Genomic DNA, 26,664 nt, shown 5'->3' on the forward strand with positions numbered 1-26,664 from the left:
CAGAAACAAACTTGTGCTTTTCTATTTGCAGTCTTTACCACTCAAATATCTAACTCTCCTTTTGATGAATAACTATTTCTCTACACCTGGGGTCCATATAGCTATAAAGCTGGAGAAAAAAAGGAAGCGGCAGGGAACTCGGGGATACAGATCCCAAGAAATAATCGATTCTAAAACTCTCACCTAGGCGTGCACTCACTCCACGGATGCCCGCTCTATGTTAAACACCAGGCTGAGCACTGGGGCGGGGGTGCCCTAAGGAAGACAACTCAGGCCATGCTCCATTGCAAGGCGACTCTGTTTAACATAGGCGTCGACTGTAGTCTTCACACACACAGACATACTCTCTGGGAGATCTTCGACAGACCCTCAGTTCCAACATTAAAGCCAGAACTGCAGAAATGAGGTTCCACCCGATTTGCAGTCCACATCACTGAATTAAAAGCCTTTTCTGGGCCGCCCGGTGGCGCACTGCTACAGTGCGCCGCTTGGGAAGCGCGGCAGGAGCGCCGCCGAGGGTTCGGATCCCACATACAGACCGGTTCCTGCTCACTGGCTGAGCGAGGGGCGGGCGCAGCGCCGAGGGTTGCGATTCCGCTGCCGGTCCCGGTCCGTACGGGCGCGACACTGAGGGTTGCAGTCCGTTGCCGGACACGAAAAAAGACAAAAAAAAAAAAAGCCTTTTCCATCACACTAGGTCACAGCAGCCCTGTCATACGATGGATGATGTCACACACCGCACATCACAGCCAACCACAGTCACCCAAAAGGTCCCTTATCCGCGCAGGTACACACACACGAGCACAATCACGCACCTGTCAGGGCCTCATCACCGCGCGCGCGCGCGCGCGCGCACACACACACACACACACACACACACACACACACACCCCACCCCACCTCGTCACGGCCACAAGCACTCACACACGTACACGAGTAGGCACGGGTCTGAGCTCCGGGCTCCGCACGCCCTGTCCGCTCCCTGAGAGCTCTGTGCTTCTTCTCTGTAAGCGACTCCCGCACCCAGGCACGGGTCACCACTCGGAGCCAGACCGCTATGAGGGCTTGGAAAGGGAACCAGACATCAAAGTCCGCAAGCGACCCGGGATCCTGTGGGGAATGTAGTCCGAGACCGGAAAATCCCGGATGTCGAGAAGGCGTGCGTAGCCGGTGGCACCAAGGAGAGCGCCGCGAAGACACCTGGGAGGTATAGTCCGCGCGAGAGTACGCAGGCGCAGACTGCTGGCCCGCGACCGACGCTGAGGCTGGTGGGTTCTCCAGACCAGGAGGAGGCGGGTGATGGTGAGACTTGTTGGGAGGGTCGAGGAGGGAGGCGGGAACCTGGACTGGGGAAAGCAAGGAGGGAAAAGGAAACCTGGACCGAGAAGGCCGAGGAGGAAAGCGAAGAGTCTGGGCCCCAGAGAAGGCGAGGAGAAGAGCGATAAATTAGGCAAAGGAAGCAACCGGGAGCGCGGGCCAGGGAGCCCCGAGAAGAGAATCGGGAGCCCGAGGTGGGTGTGAGCTCGGCAAGGGCAGGAATTTTATCTGTTTTTAGTCCCCGCGAGGAAACCCCAGCGCCCGGAGCGCAGCCTGGCATACAACATGCGCTCAGTTTGTGTGGCTTTTTGTGCCTGTCCTTGTGTGTGTTGGGGGGGGATGGAGGGGGCGCATGTTACTCCGTGTGACGTTGAGGAGCCGATTGCCCATGAAAGTGATAGGTGTTTTAATCTAAGTTTTAAATTAGGTGCGAGTCGATTTGTGTTTGGGACTGCGACTTTGGAGAGGCAACAGTGAGAGGATTGTGAGTCAAATTTTATTACTTTGTGCAAAAGTATGTTATGAGCTCTGTGAGATTGTGCATGACATGGAGCCCATGGGATTATGTATTTAGTGGGTGATACAACTGTGAATATGTCTAATTTTTGAAGTATTTTGTGTGCACAATCCGTGATGACTTTATTGTGGCTCATTGTGTGACTGAGATGGAGTGCTTGAGCAACTGGGTGCTGGCTAGTTAGATACGTATTTAGATTCTCTGAATATTGGCCATTTTATATGCCTGTAGAATTTGACTCTGTAGCAATTAGACAAGTAAAATATGTAGGGATTGTTTAAATGGAGAGGAGGAGGTAGAATAATTTTCAGGTCATACGATTTTATATTGGGAAACCCCATATTGACTAATATTGAAATGAGTGGAACACCATTGAGAGCATTCACACAAAAACTTTGTCTCATAACTGCAACTCTCAGATTTCTATTTGGGTGAATTTATTTTTCCTTCTGCTGGATGAATTCCCAGAAGGTTCAATAATTTCCTCAGACACTCTTAGGATAAAAAAATCTGTTGAACATTTAAACACAAGATCAGTCTTATTAAATTTATTTGGCTAAATAAAATGTTCGCTGTAGAAATCAAACTTTTCAAACTAGTTTTAAAAGCAAAAACTTTCTCCATCCTAGTGGAAGCCTGCAGTGTGAAAGGGTATGTAATTGGTTTCTTCTCTAATTCCCCAACCTCGATTTTGTCTTCTCTTCATTCCCTATAGGTAGTCTCCAGCTGGAATGGAATGGGAGCTGGGAAAGAGTACAGAAGTGAGGGACAAGAAGAGGCTAATGTGAGTGGTACCAGTATAACTTAGTGTAAGTCCTCTCTTACCTTCTGAGAGAATCTGCTGCCGGGAACCTCCAAATACACTTCCCTTCTCATTGAAATAGCATTTTCTCCAGCTGCCTCCTCAGTGATTCCTATGGGCATGCAGTGGTCCACCCACTCTTGTGCGTCTTGCCGTTTGTCCAGTCAGTCCTCTTGGATAGGATCCAAGCCAACCCAGGCAGCCTCCTTCGATGGGATTCTCATCTTGCATTCAGGTGAGAGTTAGCAACCCCAGTTACTTTGCCCTCCCCATTCCTGGAAACATGTACATTTTTGCCAAGAATTCTCTCGCTGCTTTGGTTCCTAGTGGCATGAGGGTCTGAAGGGCTCCTTGTTTGTTAGGAGGAACCAAGAAGCACCCACTTTTCTTCTTCCTGGAAAACAATGTTCTAAAAATAATTTACTCTTTTAAAGAGACATTCCCCTCTCCCAGCTCTTGAGGTAGGAGTTAAATTAATGGTAGTAGAACTTTACAGTCAGCAGCTTTACAAGACCCTTTTTTAGAATGAGGGACTTAGAGTTTTGTTCCACTCGCCATCTTTGGGACATCAGGTAAGGCCGAAAGATTTTGAAGTTACCATACTGTTAAAAATGAACAGTATTTCTTTGTAGGTAGTTGTACTGTTAAGGGGGAAAAAAAAAGAACACTGACAACAGCTAGAAAATCCAGAGGGTTCCCGGAAAAAACATTAACAGATCAATAGGTTTTGTATATGTGTGTATCAGAAAACTCTATGGAAAAACATATTTAATTTATAATGGTCATCAAAAATATGAGATACAAAGGAAGCGACTATTAATTGTATGGGGTGTTAAAAAAAAAAAGCATTTTTAAAAATTAAGACCAGTAAAAGGACAGGAAGACACAACACAATAAAATGTCAAAGCTCCCTAACATTTCATGCAGTTCCATTAAAATTTCAGTAAAATTTTTGAACTTTCTTAAGTTCTTAGGAGAAAACAAACAAACCAGAAATTCTGAAAAAGAAAAACAATTGGGGAAGTTAGCACTAGTAGATACTAAAAATAACTGTAATATCCTTTCAATTAGATAAACAGATCAGTGGAACTAAATATAAAGCATAGATCTACTCAGATATATAAAGGATATGATAAAGATGGCAAGTTTGATGAGTGGAGGAAATACAGATTATTGAATAACCTGGTGGTACTAGATTAGATGGCCAAATAATTTTTTAAATTGTATTTTTGCAAGGGAAAAACAAAAAGATAAATGAGAAACTATAGAAAGTTATTTGTAACATACTACAGATAAAGGATTAATTACCTTCCTTTGAAAAAGATCTAATACCAATCCAGAAGATAAAAATAACCTAATAGAAAAATGAAATGAGTTACGAGACTATTCACAGATGAGAAACTAAAGGTTTTTTTTAGACTTATGAAAAGAAGCTTATCTTCACTCATAATAAGAAATCTAAAAACTTAGAACCACAGTTTACACCTATTAAATAGGCAGCCATAAAAAAGTTAGTTTTTATCTGAGTTGACTTTAGCTCAAGTGGTTACTTCCTCAGGTCAGACTTCCTATCATCTAAACCCAGTGCTGGAGTTGAAGACCTGCAGGTGCTTTCTGACCCTATTTTTTTTTTTTTTTTTAAAGATGACCGGTAAGGGGATCTTAACCCTTGACTTGGTGTTGTCAGCACCACGCTCAGCCAGTGAGCAAACCGGCCATCCCTATATGGGATCCGAACCCGTGGCCTTGGTGTTATCAGCACCGCACTCTCCCGAGTGAGCCACAGGCCGGCCCTCTGACCCTATTTTTTAAAGAAAGTTTGTATCAATAGTATTCTTGAGGGTATGAGGTGACAGGTATTCTCATATATTGCTGGTGATAGTATAAATATTACAATCTTAATGTAGAGCAGCTTGGAAGTAGTTAATAACAATAGGCTGATTAGGAGAGAAAAGGTGGTGCTTGAGGGGAGAGGCGCTTGCCCCAAATCCGTCCTGCTGCCCTAAGAACCTGAATCTCTGGCTTTGGGGACAAAACAGGATTTGTCTAGTTCATTGCCTCCTCTATTATGTGGGATGTGCAGAGTGAACAAAGACCAATATGAGGAAAATGGAGGCTATTTTAATTGAGTTGTAAGTCATAAGAGAGCTTTAAAGCATGTGTGGTCTCATGAAGCTTTTTTTTTTTTTTTTTTTTTTTTTTTTTTTTTTTTCTTTTTTTTTTGTCTTGGCTTTGCCTTCTTAGGAACTATCCCTTTCTAAAGAGGAGCTCAAAGGAAAGACTGGTCATCTCTTGCAAATCTCAAAACCATGGCTCAGGTGAGGTGATGGTTCCTCTCTCCTTTTTGAAAGCCTTTTTTAAGAATATCTGGGCATTTGCCTTTCTTGTCCTAAATTCTCCTATCTTCCCTTAAGGAATCTGGTCCCCATTTCTTCCCATATTGGTCAGGTAAGCCTCTAACTTCCACAAATGCTCCTAATTTTAACCGATGTTCACACATTAAGTACATATATCATTCACCATCTCCTTTCTCAGTCTTCTCCCAGAAGCTATGCAGGGACACAAATGCACTTCCTTGAATTAAATGATAATATGTTACTGAATGAACCTGTCTTGTTTAAATAGAAAAGATGTAAGCCTTTCTTTCATCCATAGACCTGAGTTAAGATGGAGGTGAAATTGATAGATTACTGTTAGTAAGAGGCAGGAAGTCTTGTCTTGAGGCTTTGAAGATGAAGATGTGATTAGCAGCTTGTACAGAGAACTGAGAATCCTGCATTTCTCCTATCTGATTCTTCTGTTCTCACCGCTGTTAACAATTCCTAAAAGTCTGTAGGCTTCCAATAACATCTTTCCCAGTATACTAATGGTGTTATAGATTTATCCCTGTTTTTAAATTTCTTCTAATTTTATATTTGGATGCAGAAGTAAGTATAGATGCATAAACCACCATACTGAACTATGAGATGTTCTGCTTTTGGTTTCAAAGACACTACTGTTTCCTGTTGCATTCAGAAAATTCATCTTTATATCTAGACCACCTAAATACTGATGTTCTCCAGGTTCTGTATTGGTTCTCTTCTCTTTACAGTGTCCTGTTCCTATTGACATTCTACCACTATTATTCTAATGATGCTCAAATAATATTGATCATAAACCTCTATCCTGAGAGTCAAAACCATATATCCAGGCTCCAGCTAGATGTCACAACCTGCATGTTCCACAGATATTTCATATACATGTCTGAGATTTACCCCAGCATCTCCTTCTCCCATCCCATTTTTTTTTTTTTTCCAATCTGCTTATGGGCCCAGCCCCTACCCATTTGCTAATACAGATAACGTGAGTTAAATGTCTCTCTTCTATTGCAAAACCATTTAGTGGCAAATCCTATTCTTCATACCACAGTTCCCTCCATCCCCACTGATACCATTTTTATTTAGGTGCCTTCCCATTTAACACCTTCATTTCTTTGCAGGTTCTCCAAGTACTGACCCTAGTGCTTGCTTACATATCTTTGTGTTTCTTGTACTTTTTAAACTTTTTATTGTGGTAAAATACATATAACATAAAATTTACCATTTTAACCATTTTTAAGTGTATAATTCCGTGCTATTAAACACATGCATAATGTTGTGTAACCATTACTGTTTTCAGAACTTTTTTTCATCATCTCAAATGGAAATTCTGTACTAATAACATTAAACAATAACTCCCCATCTTAATGCTTATAGCATCAGACCCATTGCACCTTAGAGGTATGTTTAAAGACAGTCCATTAGGGAAGAGGAACATTAGAGTGCCCATAAACAGTTTAAAGTCAAGAACGATAATCATTACTGATAATACAGTTTTCTAGTTCATGAACATGATGCGCATCTTTTATTTCAATTTTTTATTTTGATTTTCTGTAAATTCTCTAAGTAATGTTGTTTTCAATGTACTAGTCTTGCAAATATTTTTTATATTAATCCTTTAGTATTTCTTTTTTTAATGCTGTTGTAAATGGTATTCATTTTTATTTCAATTTCTCATTGTTTATTGCTAGCATATGAAAATGCAATAGATTTTTGTATATTGACTTGCAACCTTTCTCTTATTCTAAACTAAGAAACTCTCTTGTTCTAGTAATTTTTTTGTAGATTCCTGAGGACTTTCTACATGGACAGTACTGTCATATGTGAAAAATGACTGTTTACCTTCTTGCTTTCCAGTCTGTATTTCTTTTATTTCTGCCTTGCCTTACTATATTGTCTAGAACCTCCAGTACAATGTTGACTGGAAGTTGTAAGAACACACAGTCTTGCCTTTTGCCTGACTTAGGTGAAAAGCATTCAGCCTTTCATTATTAAGTATATTAGCTATAGGGTTTTTTTAAATCAAGTTTAAGAAGTTCTAATTTGCTGACAGTTTTTATCATGAATGGGTGTTGAATTTTGTCAAAAGTTTTCCTGCATCTTTTGGTTTTTCACATTACGTGGCTTTCTCTTTTTTCTATTCCTATGGTAAATTATATTGATTTGATTTTTGAAATGTTAAACAAACTTAGTTGTAGGGTAAACTCCATTTGGTCATGATATACTTTTTTATATATTGCTTGATGAATTTGCTAATACATTGTTAAGGATTCTTTTGTCTGTGGTTCATAAAAGACTTGGTCTATAGTTTTTCTATTTTATATCAGGCTAGTGCTGCCTCATAAAAAAAGTTGGGAAGTATACTCTCCTCTTACTATTTTCAGAAAGAATTTGTATAAAATTTGTATTATTTCTTCCTTAAATGTTTGTTAGAATTCACCAGTGAAGGCATCTGACTCTAGAGATTTCATTTTGTGAAGATGTTTAGCAGTTTCTTTAGTAGAACTAGGGCTATTCAGATTATCAATTTTTTTTTTTTTTTATGAGCCTGGGGATTTTTTTGTTGGAAGATGTTTAATTAGTAGCTTTTGGGATAGAGTTAGGGCTATTCAGATTATCAATTTTTTCATTCAGTGGGCTTTTGTAGTTTCTGTCTATCAGGGAATCTGTTCATTTCATGTATGTTGTATAATGTATTGGCATATTGTTGTTAAAAATGTACTCCTTTTATCTTTTGATGTTTGTACAATCTGTAACAATGCCCCTCTTTCTTTCCTGTTATTGGTAATATGTACCTCTCACTCCCACCCCCCACCCCCACCTAAGTTTATCAATTTCGTTGATCTTTTCAAAGTACCATAACAATGCCCCTCTTTCTTTCCTGTTATTGGTAATATGTACTTCTCACTCCCACCCCCCACCCCCACCTAAGTTTATCAATTTCGTTGATCTTTTCAAAGTACCAGCTTTTGGTTTCATTGATTTCCTCCATTGTTTTTCTGTTTCCCCATTTCTGCTCTTTCTTTCCTTTTTATTACTTTGGGTTTAATTACCTCTTCTTTTCTTAGTCTAGTATAGTATCAAGCTTATATCATTGACTTAAGATGTTTCGTTTTTTCTAATAGAAGCTTTTATTCCCATAAATATCTCTATAAGCACTCTTTAAGTGGCCTCCAACAAATTTTGACATGTTGCATTTTTATTTTCATTCAGCTGAAAATATTTTCTAATTTCCCTCATGATTTTGGTTTTTTGGCCCTTTGGTTATTTAAAAGTGTGTTTAATTTCCAAATATTTGGCTGTATTCCAGTTATCTTTCTGTTACTGATTATTAGTTTAATTCTGTTGCAATCAGAGAACATTTCTATATGATTTCAATCATCTTAAATTATGGAGACTTCTTTTGTAGCACAGAGTATAGTTTAACTTAGTGCATGTTCTCTGTGCCCTAGTAAACAATTCATATTCTGACGTTTGGGAATGTATTCTTTAAATATCATTGAGGGTTAAATTGGTTGATTGTATTGGTAAAGTTTTCTGTATCCTTAGTGATTTTCAGTAAACTTGTTATAGGAATGACTGAGAGAAGAAAGTTGAAATCTTCTGTTATAATTGTGGCTTTGTTTATTTTTCCTTTCAGTTATATCAGTTTTTACTTTATGTAGTTTGTAGCGATATTCATACGTAGTTCAAGTATTGTTATGTCCTCTCACTCATTGACCCCCTCTATTATTATGAAATGCCTCACTTAATCTCTGATAACATTCTTTGTTCAGAAATCTATTTTGGGGCCGGCCCGGTGGTGCACTGGAGAGTGCGCCACTTGGGAGCGTGGCAGCGCTCCCGCCGAGGGTTTGGATCCCATGTGGAGACCGGTTCCCGCTCACTGGCTGAGCATGGTGCAGGGGCAACACCGAGGATTGCGATCCCGTTGCCGGTCCCCGGTACGGGCGCGACACCGAGGGTTGCGATCCCGTTACCGGTCAGTAAAAAAGACAAAAAGGAAAAAAAAAAAAAGAAATCTATTTTGTTTAATATTTTTATAGCTGTTCTAACTTTCTCATTACTGTATGGTGTCTTAGTCCATTAGTACTGCTTATAACAATACTTGAGACTGGGTAATTTATAAAGACCATAAACTTATTTTCTCACAGTCTGGAAGTCCAAGATCAAGGCTCCAACAGGTTTGGTTGTTTGATGAGGGCTGCTTTCTGCTTCCAGCTTGATGCTGCATCTTCCAGAGAGAAGGAATGCTGTGTCCTCACATGGAGGAAGGTGGAAGTACAAGGAAGTCAAACACTGCATGAAGCCTTTTTTATCCTTAATCACATTCATGATGGGAATTATGACCAAATCAGCTCTTGATGGCCCCATTTCTTAATACTATCACATTGACGACACCTGAATTTTGGAAGGGACACATTCAAATCATAGCATATGGCATATCTATTTTCTATCCTTTTTACTTTAACCTATGTTTTATATTTATAATAAGAGTACAGATGGTATACAGTTTGGTCTTTTTTCCTCCAATTTGACGTTCTTTTTAATTACAATTTTTCATCCATTTAATGTAATTATCAACATAGTTGAGTTTAAATATATCTTGCTATTTTTTCCTGTTTCTCCCATTATTTTTTGTTCCTTTTTTCACTTTTCTTCTTTTGGATTGAGAAACTTTCTCTTTTTATGATTCCATTTTTCTTCTATTATTCACTTATAGAAACACATCTTTTTTTTTTTTTTTTTAAGTGGTTGCTCTAGGCCAGGGATTGGCAAACTTACCTATGGGCTAAATCAGGCCTGACACCTTATTTTGTAAATAAAGTTTATTGGGAATACAGCTAGTTGTGAAAGCATATTGGATAGCTTACATTGCTTTCTTTTTGAGTTCACTGATCTTTCCTTCTTTGATGTCTAATCTGTTGTTACTACCATCCATTGTCTTTTTCTCATCATATTTTTCTTCTCTAGAAGTTCTGTTTGATCCTTTTTATATCTTCCATTTCTCTCATCATGTTCATCTTTTCCTCCACATTCTTGAGCTTATGGAGCATATTTCTAATACCTCCTTTAACATCCTTGTTTGCTAAATCTATCACCTCTGTCATTTCTGGATGTTTTTCTTTTGATCTTTTCTTTTTTCCTTCTGAGTCCTATTTTTCTGCTTCTTTGCGTGGTTGGAAATTTTTTACTTGAATGTTAAATTGCTGGATAATGAATTTTGTTATGTTCCTTTAAAGAATTAATTTATTTCAGATCATTTTGATGCTTTTGAGGCTTGCTTTTAAGCTTTTGTTACTGTAGGTCAAGAGCAGCATTTGGTCTAGGGCTAATTTAGTCCCATTACTAAGTTTGGCAACCCCTAGCCCAAGGGCCAGATCCAGTCTTCTGCCTGGTTTCGTTAGGTATTGGAACACAGTTTCACTCATTTACATACTGTCTGTGGCTGCTTTCACACTGCAACTGCAGAGTAGTTGTAATAGGGACCACACGGCCCACAAAGGCTGAGATACTTACTGTCTGGCCTTCTGTAGAAACAGTTTGCCAATCTTTACTCTGCCCAAAACCTGTGTATTATCAGGTCTTTCTACTCTGGCTGGTGGGAGTGCAAACTGTTCCCAAGTGTCTCTCTCTGTCTGTGTCTGTCTCTATCCGTGTGTGTGTGTGTGTGTGTGTGTGTGTGTTTCTCTCTCTCTCTCTTGCTCACATTTCTAGTCATCTTAGACTCCCCAAACTCTAATCTGTTTCTTCAACTCAGGGAGATTGCCAGGCTCTTTATGTTCCCCTTCCCTGTGCTTTGGCCTAGAAAATGTTTCTAGGCAGTAAGCTGGGGGCTTTCTTTGCTTCCCTCTTGCAAGGATCACCATTCTATGCTGTCAGCTGATAAGTTCTTCAAGCATTGTTTAATATATTTTTTACAGTTTTTTAGTTGTTTATGGCAGTAGGGAATTTTTCGTAACAGTTAATTCTTCTGGCATAAAAATGGAAGTCAGGACTATTGACTTGCTTTGTTTTGTTGGGCAGTTAACTTGACTGTACACAAACTTCAGACTCTCCCTTATTTTTGGTGGCAGCTTAAATTCCTACTTTATTTTCTTTGCTTTTGACCTGGCTGCTTGGATTCTGGCCCATGCACGTCTAATTGAGGTGTCAGCCAAAGTCCTTGGGGTCCCTTCAGACTCCGGCTTTCGTCTTTATGGGATTTCCCCACCTCCTTCCAGCTGTTGTTCTCCTGAACTGTCTTTGGCATCTTCAAGCCAATAAGACCATGGGTTTCCACTTGAATTTCACTTCTTACACATGATATCTACTTGGGACCTCCCCTCAGGCTAAAAGTAGTATACCTTGGTAATTATCCCATTGCTCTTCTGTTCTTCCAAGTATAGAACCTTCCCTCCAGTTTCTGTCTGTTTGGGACACTTTGCAGTGTCTTTAGATTTTTATATTTTATCCAGAGTTTATAGTTTGTAATCTGCAGTAACATTAGTCAAATAAGACTACTCTGCCATTTTTGAAGTAGACTCCTAAACCTTCCCCTTATTTTTTAACCAACTTTACTGAGGTATAATTTACATACAATAAAACACTCATTTTAAGTGTACAGTTAATTAACTTCAAAAGTATATATCTCTTTGTAATCGAAACAATCAACATTACAAAATTTCATTATTCTAAAAGTTTCCTTATGCTCCCATATAATCCTTTGCTTCATTGTCACCCCTAGCCATCAGTAATCATGTATCTGCTTCTGCCACTATAAATTAGTTTTGCCTCTTTTAGAATTTCATATAAACAGAACCATAGAATATGTACTTTTGGGGGAGTTGGTTTATTTAACTCAACATAATGTTTTTGAAATTCATTTGTAGTTCTGTATATCAGTACATCCTTTGTATTACTGAGTAGTATTCCAGTGTATGAGGATACCACAATTCGTTAATCTAGTCATCTTTCCATAGACTTTTTTTTTTCTAGTTTTTGACTGTTTTGAATGAAGTGCCTATGAACATTTGTGTAAACATATGAACATTTGTGTAGACTTACATTTTTATTTCTTTTGGATAAATGTCTAGGTGTGAAATCTGTAGGTTGTGTGGAAAATGTATGTTTAATTTTATAGGAAACTGCCATACTATTATGCAAAGCAGGTGTGCCATTTTATATTCCTACTATTAATGTATCAGAGTTCTAGTAGCTCCATATCCTCACTAGCACTTCAGATGGTCATGCTTTAATTTTAGTTACTCTGGCGGGTGTATAATGGTATTTTATCATTGTTTTAATTTTCATTTCTCTGATAGGACTGAGGATGGTGGACAATTTTATTTTGTTTATTTATCATTTATATATCTTCTTTTCTGAGTTTTTCAGATCTTTTGCAAATTTTTAATTGGGTTGGTTGTCTTCTTACTCTTGTATTCTTTATATTTTCTACATAAAGTCTTTTATCAAGTAAAAGTATTATGAATATCTTTTCTTAGTTTATGACTTGATTTTTTATTTTCTTAATGGTATCTTTCAAAGCTGAAGTTTTTCATTTTATGAAATCCAATTTATACATTTTTTTCAATTTTATGATTCATGTTTTAGTGTCCTACCTTGGAAATCTTTGCATAGACCAAATTTGTAAATATTTAATTCTTTGTTTACTGTATAAGTATTATAGTTTTAGATTCGCTGTTTAAGTGTAATACTCATTTTGATTTAATTATTTTGTGTTCGATAAGATATGAGTTGAAGTTCTTTTTTTTTTTTTCCCATGAATATCCATATCCAGTTTTTTCAGAGTCATTTGTGAAAAGACATGTTATCTTACTGGATTATCCTGGAGCTTTTGTTAACAATTGACCATATATGCACAGGTGTATCTCTGTAGTCTGTTTTGTTGATCTGTATATTTATTCCCATGAATATCCATATCCAGTTTTTTCAGAGTCATTTGTGAAAAGACATGTTATCTTACTGGATTATCCTGGAGCTTTTGTTGACAATTGACCATATATGCACAGGTGTATCTCTGTAGTCTGTTTTGTTGATCTGTATATTTATCCTTTCACCAATATCACAGTCTAGGTTAATGTAGATTTATAGTAAATCCTGGAATCAATTAAAGTGACTCATCCAACTTTGTCTTTTTCACTTGTTTTAGATATTCTCAGTGTTTTACATTTTCATGTATACTTCAGAATCAACTTGTCAATCTCTACAAAACCACCTACTTGGATTGTGATTGGGTTTATGAAGACTTTATAGATCGGTTGGAGACAATTGATATGTTAGCAATAAGTCTTCCGTTCTATGGACATAGTATATCTCCCCATTTATTTAGGTCTTTTAAATTTCTCTCAGCAGTATTTTGTAGTTTTCAGTGTACAGGTGTATTAGTCAGGGTTCTCCAGAGAGACAGAATCAATCAGATATATTATAAATTTATGTGAGGGGATTTATTAGGAGAATTAGCTCAGGTGATTGTCCTGAGCTGAAAAGTCCCACAATAGGCTGTTTGCAAACTGGATGCCAGTAGCATGGCTCAGTCCAAGTCCAAAGGCCTCAAAACCAGGGAAGCTAATAGTGTCCTTGGTGTAAGTCCTGTAACCCAAAAGCTGAAGAGTCTCAAGCTCTAATGTCCACAGACAGGAGAGAAAAGTGTATCCCAGCTCCAGCGGCTAGAGAGAGAGCTTTCCCTTTTTCCTACGTTTTTTAATTCTCTCCAGGCCCTCAGCAGATTAGGTGGTTCGTGCCAATATTGATGGCCAGTCGTTACCACCCAGTCCACTCAGGCTCTCATGCTAAACTCTTCTGGAAACACCCTCATGGACATACCTAAAAAGAGCTTTACCAGGTTTCTGGGCATTGCTTAATCTAATCAAGTTGACACCTAGAATTAACCTTCACAACAGGTCTTGTAAATAGTTCTTTGTTAATTTTATTCTTTAATGGAATTTCCAATTGCTTATTGTTAATATATAAAAATAAAAATGATTTTTGTATTTTTACTTTGTGTGCTGTGATCTAGCTAAATTCACTTTTTTGTAGTATTCTTTTTTGAAGAACCCTTAGTACTTTCTACACATGATCATGTAATCTGTAAATACAGCTTGCCCTTTTCTCCTCCAATCTGTATGCCTTTTATTTCTTTCATTCATATGCCCTATCTAGGGTCTTCAATACAGCATCGAATAGAATTGGTAAGATCAGAGATGCTTGTCTTAGTCTAGATCTTATGGGGATAACAGTCTTTCATTATTAAGTATGATGTTAGCTGTCCTTTGTAGTTGTACGTCATCAGGTTGAGGAAATTCTATTCCTAATTTGTTGAGAATTTTTATCATGAGCAAATATTGAATTTTGTCTAATACTTTTTCTTCATCTATTGAGATGATCATAAAGTTTTCTTACTTTATTATGATATTATGATTGATTACATTATTAATTTTCATACCAACCTTGTATTTCAGGGATAAACTCCACTTGATTATGATGTGTTATGCTTTTTATACATCACCTTACTCAATTTTGCTGATATTTTGTTAACTTTTTTCATATTTGTATTCATCATAGATATTGGTCTGTAATTTTCTCTTAATTCTTTTTCAGGTTTTGGTAACAGTAAAATACTCACCTCATTAAATGAGTTGGAAAGCATTACCCAGTTTTCTATTTTCCAAAAAGAGTGAATGTAGTATTTTCATTAATTCTTAAATGTCTGATAGAATTTACCTTGAAGTCTTCTGGGCATGGAAAAATCTTTGTAGGAACTTTTAAAATTGCAAATGAATATATCTAATAGTTTAAGGTTTCAGATTTTCTTGTTCTTTTGGTAACTTTTTTTTTCAAGTGAAAATATATGTTTTTTCAATTACCTTGCCTAATTTATTGCCTTTTATTTGTTCTTAATCTTCCCTTGTTATTCATTTAATATCTGTGGGATCCAACAGTAGTCATTTTTGATATCCTCCTTTATTTCTTAATTCATCTAACTAGAGGCTTTTCAACTTTAATGGCACTTTCAAGGATCTGGCTTTAGGTTTTGTTGACTTTTCCCTATTGTTTATTCATTTTCTGTTTCACTGATTTTTTTCATTTTACTATTTCCTTCTACTTGCTTTGGGTTTAATTTACTCTTTTTTTAAGCCTCTTAAAATAGAAATTCAAATGATTGATTTTAGAGGTTTCTTGTTCTCTAATATAAGCATTTAAATTTACACATTTCTCTTTAAGCCTACTTTAATCACATCTGTAAATTTTGATCTATTTCTATTTAGTTCAAAATACTTTATTTCCTTTTTGATTATTTTTTGACCCAAAATTCATAACTAGAAGGTGTGTTGTTTTATTTCCAAACATTTGGGACTTGTCTAAATATCTTATTTTTAGTGATATCTAATTTAGTTGCATTGTTATCAGAGAACATATTCCATAAGATTTGTTTTTAATCTATTGAGACTCGTTTATGTTTGCTCTTGAAAAGAATATATGTTGTGAAGTCATTGAAAGTGGTTTTTTATAAATGTCAAGTGGGTTTAGATGGTTGATAGTATTCTTTAGATACTCTAAATCTTTACAGATTGTTTCCTCCTTTGGTTTGTTTCTTTCAGTTACTGACAAACATATTAATTTTTATCAACCATGATTTTGAACTTTTAAAAATCTCATTTCAGTTTTGTCAAGTTTTGCTTCATGTATTTTGAAACTCTGTTATTAGGTTGGTGGTTATACATTTGAGATTTAACATTTTCCTGATATCTTTACTCATATATTATTATGAATGTCCTTCTTTGTCTCTAATGGTGATACTCCTCAACTTGAAATCTGTTTTGTCTGATATTACCATAGCTACTTTGGCTTTCCCAGGCTTAGTGTTTATATATATTTTTTTCCATCCTTTTACTTTCAGCCTATGCGTGCTTTGGTATTTAAAATATGTCTCTCATAGACAGAATATATTTGAATTTTGCTTGTTTAGACATTCTAATATCTCTGTCTTCTTATTGGAGTGTTTAGTCCATTTACATTCAATACAATTAAAGGTATATTTGGATTCAGTGTGGCCATTTTGCTGTTTGTTTCCTGACTGCCTAACCCGTTTGTTTTTTCCTTTTAAATAGACTTTATTTTTAGAGCAGTGTTAGGTTCACAGCAAAATTGAGCAAAAAATGCAGAAAGTTCCCATATACTCTCTACATACATGCACAGGCTTCCCCACTATCAACATCCCATCCTAGACTGGTGCATTTTTTACAATCAATTAACCTATATTGACACATTATTACCCAAACTCCATAGTTTACAATAAGGATCACTCTTGATATTGTATATTCTATGGGTTCTGACAAATGTGTAATGACATGTATCCACCATTATAGTATCATACAGAATAGTGTCATGCAGAGTAGTTTCACTGCCCACATCCAGCCTGCTGCCTGTTTTTTTGTATGATTTGTAAGGTGAGAATGGTTTTATGTTTGAAATGTTTGAAAACCTTCAAATGAAAAAAAAATTTTTTCTTCTTTTTTTAAAAGATGACCAGTAAGGGGATCTTAACCCTTGACTTGGTGTTGTCAGCACTACGCTCTCCTAAGTGAGCCAACCAGCCACCCCTATAGAGGGATCCAAACCCATGGCCTTGATGTTATCAGCACCACACTCACCCAAGTGAGCCACGGGCCAGCCCCTGAAATAAGTGAGCCAACCAGCCACCCCTATAGAGGGATCCAAACCCATGGCCTTGATGTTATCAGCACCACACTCACCCAAGTGAGCCACGGGCCAGCCCCTGAAAAATATTTCTAATACAAAAATTTTATGAAATTCAAATTTCAGTGTCCATAAACAAGTTTTATTAAAACATGGTTTTGCTCATTTATTTACATGTTGTCTATGGCTGATTTCATGCTAAAATAGCAGATGATATTCACCAACCACTGCTTGAAACAGTCACATCTTTTAAAGAAGAAAGGAGTAGTTATAATCTTTTATGTATAACTTCTCATCCTCTTCATTCCTTCCTAAAGACCTTAGTTATCATCCTGTGTTTTGACCTTTAGCCTGAAGAATTTCCTTATTAGTATTTCATTGTTGTTGTTTTTGGCAGCTGGCTGGTACAGGGATTATCAACACCATGCCCTCCCAAGTGAGCCCCTGGCCAGCCCCTTACTAGTATTTTTGATGGTGCTATCCTACTAGTGATGAATTCTCTCAGGTTTTATTTGAAAATATCTTTTTGTTGCCTTTATTTGTAATAGATAATTGTGCTGGATATAGAATTTTGGTTTGACATTTTCTTTGGCTTTTAGCAGTTTGATTAGGATTTGGCTAAGTGTGGTTTTCTTTGGTTTTTATCCTTTTGGGATTTATTAAGCTCTTTGAATTTGTAAGTTATTTAGTTTTGCTAAATTTGGATGTGTTAGGCTATTATTTCTGTAAAAATTTTCCATACTCTTTTTCTCTCCCTTTTATCTCCCCTTGTCTTTCTGTTTACAATGTTACTGATTCTTCCTCTTTCTTTTTGTGCTTTGCTATTGAGCCTATCTAGTGAATTTTTCATTTCAGTTATTGTGCTTTCCAACTCTCGAATTTTCATTTGGTGCTTTTTTGTAGTTTACATTTTGAGATTCCATACTAGGTTTTCCATTATGTCTTTGAACACATTTAGAACAGTTGCTTTGAAGGCTTTTTTATTATTATTATTAGCATATTCATTGTTATGCTTTGAAGCCTTTTTTGGCAAAATCCACTAGGAATTCATTTCTTTGACTGTCTTTTGTGAATATAGGTTCTATTCCCCTCACCCCTTTTTGTTTTGTTTGCATATCTAGTAATTTTTGGTGGAAAGCTGGATACCATAAATAATATATTATCTGAATTCTGTTAGGTCTGTTGTGTTTTTCTGAGGATTATTATTTTTGTTTTTGTTTTTCTAGTAGGCAGTTAACTTACTTGGAATAAAACCTCAAACTTTGTCTCCCACCTCAATGTGAAGTGCTATTATATCCTCTCAATTCTTTAAGCTTCTAGCTGCTGCTTTTTACCCTGGATCCCTGAGGGCAGATAGTTTTTCCCTTGTGTTCATGTACTTTAGTTGTCAGTCAAGGAATTGATGAGTGTTTATACTTAGACTTTAGGACTTACTTTCTACAGTTCTCTTGTTTACACGGTTTCATCTCCTACACTTTCTGCTGACACTTCAGTCCAGTGTTCAGTCAGATTTCTTTTGCTTGAGCTGTGAGCAAGTTTTGAATTGCCATCAGTCAAGAAGTCTTAGAATCTCACTAGGTGCATTTCTATGTTTTAACACTCTTTTCTAGCAGTTGTCAGTCAAGGAATTGATGAGTGTTTATACTTAGACTTTAGGACTTACTTTCTACAATTCTCTTGTTTACACGGTTTCATCTCCTACACTTTCTGCTGACACTTCAGTCCAGTGTTCAGTCAGTTTTCTTTTGCTTGAGCTGTGAGCAAGTTTTGAATTGCCATCAGTCAAGAAGTCTTAGAATCTCACTAGGTGCATTTCTATGTTTTAACACTCTTTTCTAGTTTCTTTCTGTCTGCTTTTTGCTAAGCCATCTGTGATCTCTGCAACACATGCATAGTTTAGCTATAAGCCAAGGGTTTTGGCAGAATTTGTACTCAGATATTGAGTGTCATCTTTTCTGTAGTTTTCTCATTTCCAGAATTAAACTAAATTTCCAGCTCATCTGCCAGCCCTAAATTCTGTCTTCTCTTACCTTTGAGGAAGTAAACTGTGGTTTTCTGCCTCAAGATCTGTAGAGTTTCAGGTACCCTGATGCAAAAAACCACAAAATCTGTAATTCTTACCCATTGCAGTTGCTAGCCTTCAGGGATAGGCCCTCCTCCAATTTCTGCCTGCTTTCACTGCTTTCTAGAGCTTTTTCTTCATTTTTTATTATGTTTTGTGTCTAGATTTTATTATATTATCTAAAGGAATGTTTTTCATCAATGCACTTTGTTACTGCTGGATGTTGAAAAACCCACCGTGCATTTTATTTTTATTTATTTATTTTCCATTTGCTTTTTTGGGTTTACTGGGTAAATAGCACTTTCCTTACATAGGCATCTGATCTCAGGTTTTTCATACAGAGAACATTGAGATTTCAGTTTGAAGACACCCTGAAATCCTAAGGCCACCCTCTAATAACTAGCTTGTTTGTATATAGGCAGAATGATTTATCTCTCCATTTTAGATGGCTAGATGTTTGTGGGAGATCTTAGAATTGCTTGCGTCATTATCCACCATGCATTTTAAAACCATTTTCTTCTTATATAACACATTTATCTTGAAGGGGAAAAAATTTACCTCCTTAGTGAAGCCTGAGAAATTGTTCTACCTTTGTGATACACTGTATAATGTACATACTTCTGTGTTGTACCTGTAGCACTTTCTTGCAGGTTTGTGTTACATTCTTCTGGAACTGTAACTTCCCGTGAGCAGGGACAGTGTTTTGTTTCTCTTAGCCCTCCAGTAAAGTAATACAGGTTTTGGGCATAAAGTGACTTCACAGTAAATATTTTTAGAATGTGTTATTAAGAAATTCAGTGGCAGGTATTTCTACCTTGATTTTTCTTTCCCCCACAATGTAAATCACGAAACAGGAAAAATGATAGTCTTTCTTTATAGGTTTTCATATGAATGCCCCAAAGGAGCAGTGTCAGAAGTAGTCCCCAATATTTAGTCAACCTTTTCTGATTACAATTTTAATTTATTATAGGGATCAGTGTCATTCAAAGATGTAACTGTGGACTTTACTCAAGAAGAGTGGCAGCACCTGGATCCTGCTCAGAAGACACTGTACATGGATGTGATGCTGGAAAATTATTACCACCTCATTTCTGTGGGTAAGAAAAATTCTCTTTGAAACTTTCAATAGCATGCATTTTCTCTCAAAGTGCCTAAAGTATGTATAATCTTGAACTTCAGGAAAAAGAGGTGATAAAGTCTTTTTAATGATTATGTGTCTTCACTTGTCTATGGCAAGGTGCTAAGTTTACTGTTACACTAATAAGTATCTTAATTTGCAGTACTGAACATGTACCTTACTCATTAAGCCCAACCAACTTAAGTCAAGTCTTACTTTTTCTTATCAGGGTGTCACATGACCAAACCCGATGTGATCCTCAAGCTGGAACGAGGAGAAGAGCCATGGACATCATTTGCAGGTCATACCTGCTTCGGTGAGTATCTGTATCTCAGGCAGATGAAATCTAGCAGAAAGTAAATTTTAAAGGGGTCAGATGTTGGGTGCTACCTTTGAAATGCTTTAAGAGTGTCTTTTTAAAGGCTCCTAATTTTCGAAATGACCTTAATGCCCATAAAACTTAAAACAAGACTTTTAAATATCACTCTTCCCAAATACATTCTTTCCTAGTTTGCCTGATGTTATCAAAGATATTTGCCATTCTTAACTTACTCAGAATGTACTGTCAGCCTTCTTTCTTTTAGATATTTTTTTTCTTGATTTGTGTCTCTTTTTCTCAGTCCTTATCTTGTCATTATGATAGATTTCTTTTCTTGTAGGCATTCTTAAATCTGTCTTTAAAAAAGAGAAAATTCTTGGTTAATGTTCCTCTCCTTAATTACTTACCATTTTCTTCCTTCACATTTCCTTCTTAATACCTCTGATTTATTTTCTGCACTGTCTAAATCTCATTTCTCACCACAAACTTAGCTGTTAATTTTATAACTTACTTGCCTCAGCCCAGTCTGATAATTCTACAGTCATCATTTTCTTCCATTAAACTTTTGTGGTTTATTTTGTGTGGCTGGTTATCATTTCCTGAAATCAACCCTTGGTTGGGTAAAATAACAACTCATTCTTATTTTGAATCCTTCAGTAATTATTAACAAGTTGTTCTCTTTTCTTCCCCACTGTGGAAATATTGCCTGAACAATGCCTGGCACATAATCACACAGATTTTATTTTTTTTAAATGTATACTGTTTCACTAGATTCTCAAGCTTACTTCTGTAATTTGTCCTCAAGGGATCAGCCTTTAAATTATAATAATTGATCCATTCTCAGAACTTAAGCTCTTTGTTTTATGTAGATGGCTCTGACATCAGCATACTCAGCTCATTTCTCCTACCTTTGCTCTGGTCCCTTAGGAGTACTACAGTCTATCATCTCACCTATTTTTTTTTTTTTTTGGTGGGGGTGGTTGGCTGGTATGAGGATCCATACCCCTCACTTTGGTTTTATAACACTGTACTCTAACCAAATACCAAGTGAGCTAATCAGCCAACCCCCTAACATACTACCTATTTTGTGACAATATGTCAGGAATAAAAATTACTACTTTCCCAGCTCTTAAGTTCTTTCCCATTATCTATTTCTAAATATTTTGTTCTTACCATGACATCAGCTTGAGTCTCCTCTTTCTGTCATCATTTCTTGTGGATCTGTTCACAATTTGTTTTATGTTTATCAGCCTGAAATATATGGACATCCTCTCATATTCTCATTTCTCACTTGCATCATACAGTATAACAACTGTCTTACTCATGTCTTCATTACCCTAATTACAATTTGGCTTATTATACTTTTTGTCCTAATTGATTTAATTTATATTGTTACTTTCCTAACAAGATATGTTATCACTTGTTCTGTATTTTTTATTAGGTATTATATGAAATTAAAATTCCTCTTCTTTCAGGGATTACCACAATAAGCCCTCATCTGGTCTTTTCAACTATCTTTTGCAGAAAACTCTTGCTAATTTCTACTTGATCTAGTCTCCTAAATGTTCTCCATAAATGTAGGGTTTGTCATCATATAGGTATTTTTCATCGTGTTGTGCTCTCCATTCTGTATACTATGTATTTTTTGAGTTAAGTCTGAGTATCTCTTCTCCATGAATTATTCCCTGATTATTCCACATTATTTCTACTTTTTCTAAGTTTCTGTGCTACCTACTGACTATAAAACACACACACACACACACACACACACACACACAAACACTCCCCTCTCTTGGATGTGATCATATAATTTGATGCCTGATTGTATATAGTTTATGCTTGAGGATTCTTTCCTCCAAAGATAAGATTCTATGCAATTCTTCTTTATTGTAGTATATAACATTTAGGTATTCAGTAGTTACTGCAGTAATTATTTGTGAAGCTATGTAGGAGAGAGATTTTTTTCATTCATTCAGAGGAAATGTGCTGGTAAGTTCCTTTTAGATATACCTACTGAGGTTATGTCCCTGTAGAGTCTGACCGAAGTGGTTGTATTCTCCAGACAACATCTGTGTATGATATACAGTGATAGTGTAAACTCAGAAGGGTTCAAAGAAGAAAATCAGTAAAGTATTCCTTTCTTTGAGAAAGGATTACTATGAAGTCTGCACTTTTTATGAAATATTAATGTCAAAGTGTGAGGTTGTTAAAAGATTTGTTTAAATGATCTTTTTAGACCATAATTATATTGAAGTTTTAACGAAATAGAGCGTAAAGTGGTGGGGGAGATATGTGAAGGGTTTTTGAGATCATGAAATGGTAGAATTTCCTTGAAGGTGCTCTAAATATGAGTAGAAATAAGACTGGAAGGCAATCTAATTGATTAAAAGTACATGAGCACAGGTTTGTGATTAGGAATAAGTAAGGTATTTTTAGGGCAATAAATGCTAGACCTAACTGAGGCAAAAATTCCTTGTTATGGGTGTGTGGACAACCTTGAAAACTTGTGTGATTATGAAAAGTGAATCTAGGTGATGTAAAGTTTTGTTTTTAGGAGAAATTCCTTGTATATGTTAGTATTGGGGATAACGGACTCAAGGAAAAAATAGATTTTTGAGCCTAGCTTTAACATTGTTCCATTAGATGTGGATATTGGCAAAATAACTAAAGTCATATATAGCTATAAATTTATAAGAGAAATGAAGGTTAAAGTTAATGAATGATCTAGGACCAGATTGGGCAATCTGGTCTTTGTGGTCCACCATATGAAAAACTGGAGTGAAAGAATGTTACTGCATTGGGAAAAGACTTGAGCCAGTCTTTCCCTCAACCTGAAAAAGTAGGTCAGTGACTGAAAAGATTAGTTATAATTGATGGTCATGAGAGTTTTGTTATTGAATAATTCTAAAAGAATTGATTTAGCAGCAATCTGAATATATCCATTGAATATACTCTGGTCTGTTTTAATGATTGTGTTGGAATTATTTTCCTACTCATCCCTCAAAAACAAAAATTGATTCCCAGCTAAATGGAGAATTAGAGCATAGAATATAGGATTGTTTTTCTAAATACTAGGAAATTAACTGACTAATTAGCCAATAATGGCTACACAGAAAAAAAGAGGTGGTGGAACAACTGGAAGTGTTTTAACAGTAGATATGTGTATATAAAAGTATAGGCAATCTGTGTCCTCCAAAAGTAATCCTTTCTCTAATATTTCCCCTGAACATACATTTCTACTAATTTTTCTTGTCCCTAGCAGTTTAACGCCCTTAATAAGTTCACTCCATTGTCTCTGAATCTCTTCATCCAGCCATCAGTCCCTCTTTCACCATTCTTTGACGTCATGGTTTGTTTCACTTCCTCTATGAAGTTATGGTGCAAGATGCAAAAGGTATTAGTGGTGTATATTGCTTATTTTTTCATCCTTTTCCACACTGAAGCAGAGTTTTTCTTTAGGTTCTAGTTTTTGTTTAGGTTTTTCTTTTTTTTCCAGGCAGGGGGTAATTTGTCCTGGGTCATTTTTGGCCTCATTTAGTAGATCCTAATACAGTTCCAGTTCCTTTTCATAGCAAATGTATGAATATTCACAAATTGTTATTAATTATATTCTTTTCTAGAAGAAAACTGGAAAGCTGAAGACTTTTTAGTGAAATTCAAGGAACACCAAGATAAGTACTGTAGAACAGTAGTATGCATAAACCACAAAAAAATGCTTAAGGAGAAGAGTAATGTATATGAAAAGACATTCACTCTAAGCAAAAACCCTGTTAATTCAAAAAATCTACCTCCTGAATATGACACTCATGGAAAGATTTTGAAAAATGTTTCAGAATTAATCATCAATAATTTAAGTCCTTCAAGAAAAAGACTTAGTGAGTATAATGGATATGGGAAATCACTCCTCAATACTAAGCAACAGACAGCTCATCCAGAAGTCAAATCCCATAATCAAAGTGGCAGGGCTTTCAGTCATAATGAAGTTCTTATGCAGTATCAGAAGGTGGAAACTCCAGGACAGTCATTTGGATATAATGACTGTGAGAAATCATTCCTTAAAAGGGGAGGCTTAATTACACACAATAGAGCTTACAGAGGGGAAAACTCATCTGTATATAATAAAAAGAGAAGAGCAACCAATACTGAAAAAAAACATACATGCACTGAATGTGGGAAATCCTTCTGCAGGAAGTCAGTGTTGATTCTGCATCAGGGAATTCACACAGAGGAAAAACCTTATCAATGTCATCACTGTGGAAATGCATTTAGAAGGAAGTCATATCTTGTTGATCATCAGAGAACTCATACAGGAGAGAAACCCTTTGTTTGTAATGAATGTGGTAAGTCCTTCCGCCTAAAGACAGCCCTCACTGATCATCAGAGAACACATACAGGGGAGAAATCATATGAATGTCCACAGTGTAGGAATGCCTTCAGATTGAAGTCACACCTCATCCGTCATCAGAGAACTCACACAGGAGAGAAACCATATGAATGTAATGACTGTGGGAAGTCTTTCCGCCAGAAGACAACACTCTCTCTACATCAGAGAATTCATACAGGGGAGAAACCCTACATTTGTAAAGAATGTGGAAAGTCCTTTCACCAGAAGGCAAACCTTACCGTACATCAGCGAACTCATACAGGGGAGAAGCCCTATATTTGTAATGAATGTGGGAAATCCTTCTCCCAGAAGACAACACTTGCTCTTCATGAGAAAACTCATAATGAGGAGAAACCGTATATTTGTAATGAATGTGGGAAGTCATTCCGCCAGAAGACAACCCTCGTAGCACATCAGAGAACACATACAGGGGAGAAATCTTATGAATGTCCTCACTGTGGGAAGGCCTTTAGAATGAAGTCATACCTCATTGATCATCACAGAACTCACACAGGAGAGAAACCATATGAATGTAATGAATGTGGGAAATCATTCAGTCAGAAGACAAATCTCAATCTACATCAGAGAATCCATACCGGGGAGAAACCCTATATCTGTAGTGAATGTGGGAAGTCCTTTCGCCAGAAAGCAACCCTCACAGTACATCAGAAAATACATACAGGACAGAAATCCTATGAATGTCCTCAGTGTGGGAAAGCCTTTAGTAGGAAGTCATATCTCATTCATCATCAAAGAACTCATACAGGAGAAAAACCCTATAAATGTAATGAATGTGGCAAGTGCTTTCGCCAGAAGACAAATCTCATTGTACATCAGAGAACTCACACAGGTGAGAAACCCTATATTTGTAATGAGTGCAGTAAGTCCTTCAGTTATAAGAGAAATCTTATTGTCCATCAGAGAACTCACAAGGGAGAAAACATTGAAATGCAATAAATGATGTGATTTCTTTGTGAAGCCTTTACAAGTTATGGTAGACCTTTAGTTTTAAAAAGGAAAGCATGCTTAACATGTTAATGTAGTTTTAACCACAAGTGTAATAATAGTTATTAATTTAAAGTACCATATCACAGAACTATTTACTGTTTACTAGCACATTATATGGGTATGATCATTATTATCGAACTTTATCAGCTATGAAGCTAATTTTTAAAGTTTCAACTGCTCCTAGTGGCTCAAATAGTTTATTTTTTTAAAAATATGAAATACATGCAGAGGCAAGGTAAAAAATTATTGTAAGACAGAGAAAATAGCTATGATCTATATTTCTCATTGCGCTCTGTGTAATAAAAAGTAGTTACCAGTTGCTTCCCTAGAGATTACCATTTCCCTGGCTTATAATGTCATAAAGTAGTTTTGCATGTTTTTAAACATTATATATGTATATATTTTATCATATACCATGAATTCTTTTGTGTCTTGCTTGTTTTAACATTTTTAAGATTTGTACATTATTGCATGTGGCAGTAGTGTAATTCACTTTCATTTGGTATAATATTCCATTTTAAGAATATACTGCTCTTTATCTATCCTATTGATGGATATTTGTATTTTTTATAATTTTGTGTTATAATAAAAACACTGCTATAAATATTTTTGCTTATGTCTTTTGGTATGTGTGTATGTATGAATTTCTGTTGATTTTATACCTAGGAAAATAAATAAAAAAAAAAATAAAATAAAATAATGATGGAAAATTTCCCAAATCTCGAGAGAGATATGAACATCCAGATCAAGAAACTCAGAGACCCTCTAGCAAGTTCAACTCAAAGATATTTTTGCTTATGTCTTTTGGTATGTGTGTATGTATGAATTTCTGTTGATTTTATACCTAGGACTGGAATTACCAGTCCAAGGGTATATATAAGTTTTTTTGCCAAATATCTCAGAGCTTTCTCAACAGTAGAGGATTCATTTTGGAGAGAAACGGCTCTGAATGTAGTCCATGTGAAAAGCTCTTTAGTAGTCATTCAAACTGAAGAATTTTTACAAGAATCTTATAATTTTATTATTGTGAGAAGGCTGCTAGAAACGGATATACAAATGCAGTAAATGTAGAAAGGCATTC

General features: G+C 36.3%; 1 protein-coding gene across 3 annotated transcripts; it reads left to right on the top strand.

Moving 5' to 3' along the window:
• Positions 1–1,303: 1,303 nt before the first annotated feature.
• ZNF567 (zinc finger protein 567) lies at positions 1,304–26,199 on the top strand. 3 transcript variants are annotated; one of them, XM_008570956.1, is made up of 7 exons: positions 1,304–1,511; positions 2,550–2,618; positions 2,719–2,871; positions 4,881–4,954; positions 19,726–19,852; positions 20,102–20,188; positions 23,812–26,199. In XM_008570956.1, exons 4-7 carry the CDS (start codon positions 4,946–4,948, stop codon positions 25,530–25,532), a joined length of 1,944 nt encoding a protein of 647 aa, XP_008569178.1. In that variant the 5' UTR covers positions 1,304–1,511; positions 2,550–2,618; positions 2,719–2,871; positions 4,881–4,945; the 3' UTR covers positions 25,533–26,199. The 3 variants fall into 3 exon arrangements, with proteins under 3 accessions (XP_008569178.1, XP_008569179.1, XP_008569177.1); XM_008570957.1 differs by having other exon boundaries at positions 2,731–2,871; XM_008570955.1 differs by having other exon boundaries at positions 2,550–2,871.
• Positions 26,200–26,664: the final 465 nt, after the last annotated feature.

This window comes from Galeopterus variegatus, unplaced genomic scaffold (genome assembly GCF_000696425.1).
Source record: "Galeopterus variegatus unplaced genomic scaffold, G_variegatus-3.0.2 Scaffold647, whole genome shotgun sequence".
Classification (NCBI taxonomy): domain Eukaryota; kingdom Metazoa; phylum Chordata; class Mammalia; order Dermoptera; family Cynocephalidae; genus Galeopterus; species Galeopterus variegatus.